The 2,558-nt window shown below is 48.1% G+C and overlaps 1 protein-coding gene across 1 annotated transcript in view; it reads left to right on the forward strand.

Moving 5' to 3' along the window:
* Nucleotides 1-1,035: 1,035 nt before the first annotated feature.
* The window catches only part of CIMAP3 (ciliary microtubule associated protein 3), a 40,419-nt gene continuing 38,896 nt past the window's right edge, over nucleotides 1,036-2,558 (forward strand). The window contains exons 1-3 of the mRNA XM_019627443.1: nucleotides 1,036-1,128; nucleotides 1,381-1,523; nucleotides 2,163-2,356. Of these exons, the coding sequence (XP_019482988.1) occupies nucleotides 1,110-1,128; nucleotides 1,381-1,523; nucleotides 2,163-2,356 (356 nt within the window). The 5' untranslated portion in view covers nucleotides 1,036-1,109. The remainder of the gene's footprint in view (nucleotides 1,129-1,380; nucleotides 1,524-2,162; nucleotides 2,357-2,558) is intronic.

Raw genomic sequence — 2,558 nt, forward strand, 5'->3', positions numbered from 1 at the left:
CCGGGGCACCATTGACCAGGGGGCATCCCCGCAATAATTTATAACAAGGAAAATGCTTCCACAGGTGTCCAAAATATCCTCCACTCAGTATCACTTTTTTGGGGGAAGCCCTACATGAGATTTATAAAATCATCTTTGCAGACAGTGCTAGCCCAGGGGATGGGTGGATCCCAGGGTCATCCTTAGGAGCCAGTCACACTGCTGTTCTGTTGCCTCCCACACCTGAAGCGAAATGAAAACAAGTAAGTGGTAATATCCAGGACAAAGGTAAAGAAGTCGGCACACACCCTGATGTTTCTTCTTGGGTTAGGATGGTAGTGCTCCTGAACTGGTTTGATCTTGTCTTCAACATTTGCAACCTCTTGCATTATCACCTACCAGGTACCAGGCACTGAATTGCTTTAATCCTGTTATCTTAATCCTCTCAACAACCCTATAAAGAAGGCATTGTTTTCCCCTATTTAGAGACGAGGAAGCTGGGATTTAGACATTTAAGTGGCTGCCCAAGATTTTAAAACTATTAAGCACGTCTGTGATTCTGCCACACTCTTACTGCTGCACTCATGGCTTCCAGCCCTTTTAAAGCCTCATGCTCCGTTTAGGGGGGACAAGGGGGCAACCTAATGAGAAGGACTTGAGCAAAAGGAAAAAAGGATCTAAGAGGCATCAAACAGAACTATCTGGGCTCTATTGGGTCCCCAATTCCCCTGCTCTAGCCGTTGCCCTGAGAGCCCACTTCCATACGCCAACACTGCAGCCACTGCATTTTTCTACCTCCCTGGTCCTAGTAGCCGGAATTTCCAGGCATTCCCAGTGGCCCAGTTTCCAAAGCCTTTCGGCCCACCCTTTCACCCCTGCAACCCCTACAGCCACGGGTTCAGCAAACCCAACTATCTCCAAGCCCATCCGAAGTGTCCACACTCTTTGGGGATTCTGACCCCGGAGTTGCGTGTTCTCGCCCCAACTTTGGCTCCTCCGGAGACCCCACTCGCTGCGCAGGCGCGCTTGGAGCCACGCCCCTTGGGGACTACCGCAGCTGGGGCTGGTCCGGCTCGACTCTGTTCCCTTGGCAACGCAGTACACAAACGCGAACCTGAGCAGCGCGCGCGATGTGCTTTTACAAAGCGGGTGAGAGGAAGGCTGCCTTAGAGGGGTCAAGAGTGGAGAGCAAGGGGAAGGCTGGGGAGGCCGGGGTAGACGAAGCGGGGAAATGCGGCTGCTCCCTCCCCTTCATGGAGTTTGGTCTGGTTCTTAAGAATGGTTGGATCCTGCTCTCTGCTCCGCCTCCCCACCCCCCACCCTTCCCCAACATGCTCAGTTTAGACCCTTAGACCCGGGGGTCTCCCCTCATGTGGAGTTTCTCTTTTTCTTGATCTTCAGAGACACTGTTTCACTACTCCTTTGGAACATGTCAACCGAAGAAGATCTTCCCTCACTACCATCCTCCAAACTATTTGGGGAACAAGTTTGTCCCTTTGAGGGGAGAGCCCCACAGAGGGCCTGGATGTTACATAACAGAAAATGTGAGTATTCACCTTCCCTTAGGTGGGTCTCAGTGCCCCATCTATCTAAAGATACCCAAGTTTCTTGGAAGAAAAACTATGGAATTTGTGATCTTCAGGGTCCCAACATAAGAAGGTGCCCTTGTCCTCTGCAATCAGCTGTCAGGGTCAATGTCAGAAACTATAGGACCATCACTCTCCCCTTTCCATTCCCCCTCCCCCCAATCAGGCCTTTGTTTCTTATAGTACCCAGTATAGTCCCCACCCCATTCGCACCTCCAAAGGCCTGTGAACCAATGCCAATTACCCTCCCATTAGTCTAAACCTGGACTGTGGATGTGCTGGTAGATTAGTTTATGAAATAATGTGATCAGACTGACGCATTAGAGCAAATTCAGCTCTGTGGGGCTCAGAGGACTGGATTCACTGGGAGGCATAGAAATGTCACTTACTCCACCTCTCCAGGCATATTTACAAAATTACCTGTGTTATTTATGTAATTGTTTGCATGCTCTTGACCCACAGGAGTCAAGAAAGAGAGCAGCTTTTGCAGAGAAGTTTCAAATAAGAGCATTCTAAGTTCTGTCTGTTTTGATGACTGTAACATTCTCTGTGTGTTTTTTTCTCTTTGTTTTTTGTTTTTTTATATACTACCCAAAGAATATGTATGACTTGGTATACAACCTCTCTAAGATCCCGACCAGTAAAAAAGGATATGCTTTTGGAGCCAGAACAGCCGTGAGGTTTAAGCCAATCAGCAAGGTCAGAAGTGGCTGCGTGTGCTTACATTTTAGTGTGATCCATGTTGTTGCATGTTTTGCATGGGAGAGCAAAGGGCAGAGAGTGGAGGTTACCTAAACTATGTGAGTTGAAATGCAAGGAAAATAGACATCTAGGCAAAAGCTATTAAGCCTATCTGAAAAACTTGGGTATTAGCATTGCACGTGTGTGCAAGTGTCCTGAGAAAGTGGAAAACAATTCTCGGAAGAAAGGGTACCAAAGACAGCTTCAGTGCTGAAACACCTGCCATTAAAGTACTGGAAGCTTTGTTTATAT

Source organism: Hipposideros armiger, unplaced genomic scaffold (genome assembly GCF_001890085.2).
Source record: "Hipposideros armiger isolate ML-2016 unplaced genomic scaffold, ASM189008v1 scaffold_732, whole genome shotgun sequence".
Taxonomy (NCBI): Eukaryota; Metazoa; Chordata; class Mammalia; order Chiroptera; family Hipposideridae; genus Hipposideros; species Hipposideros armiger.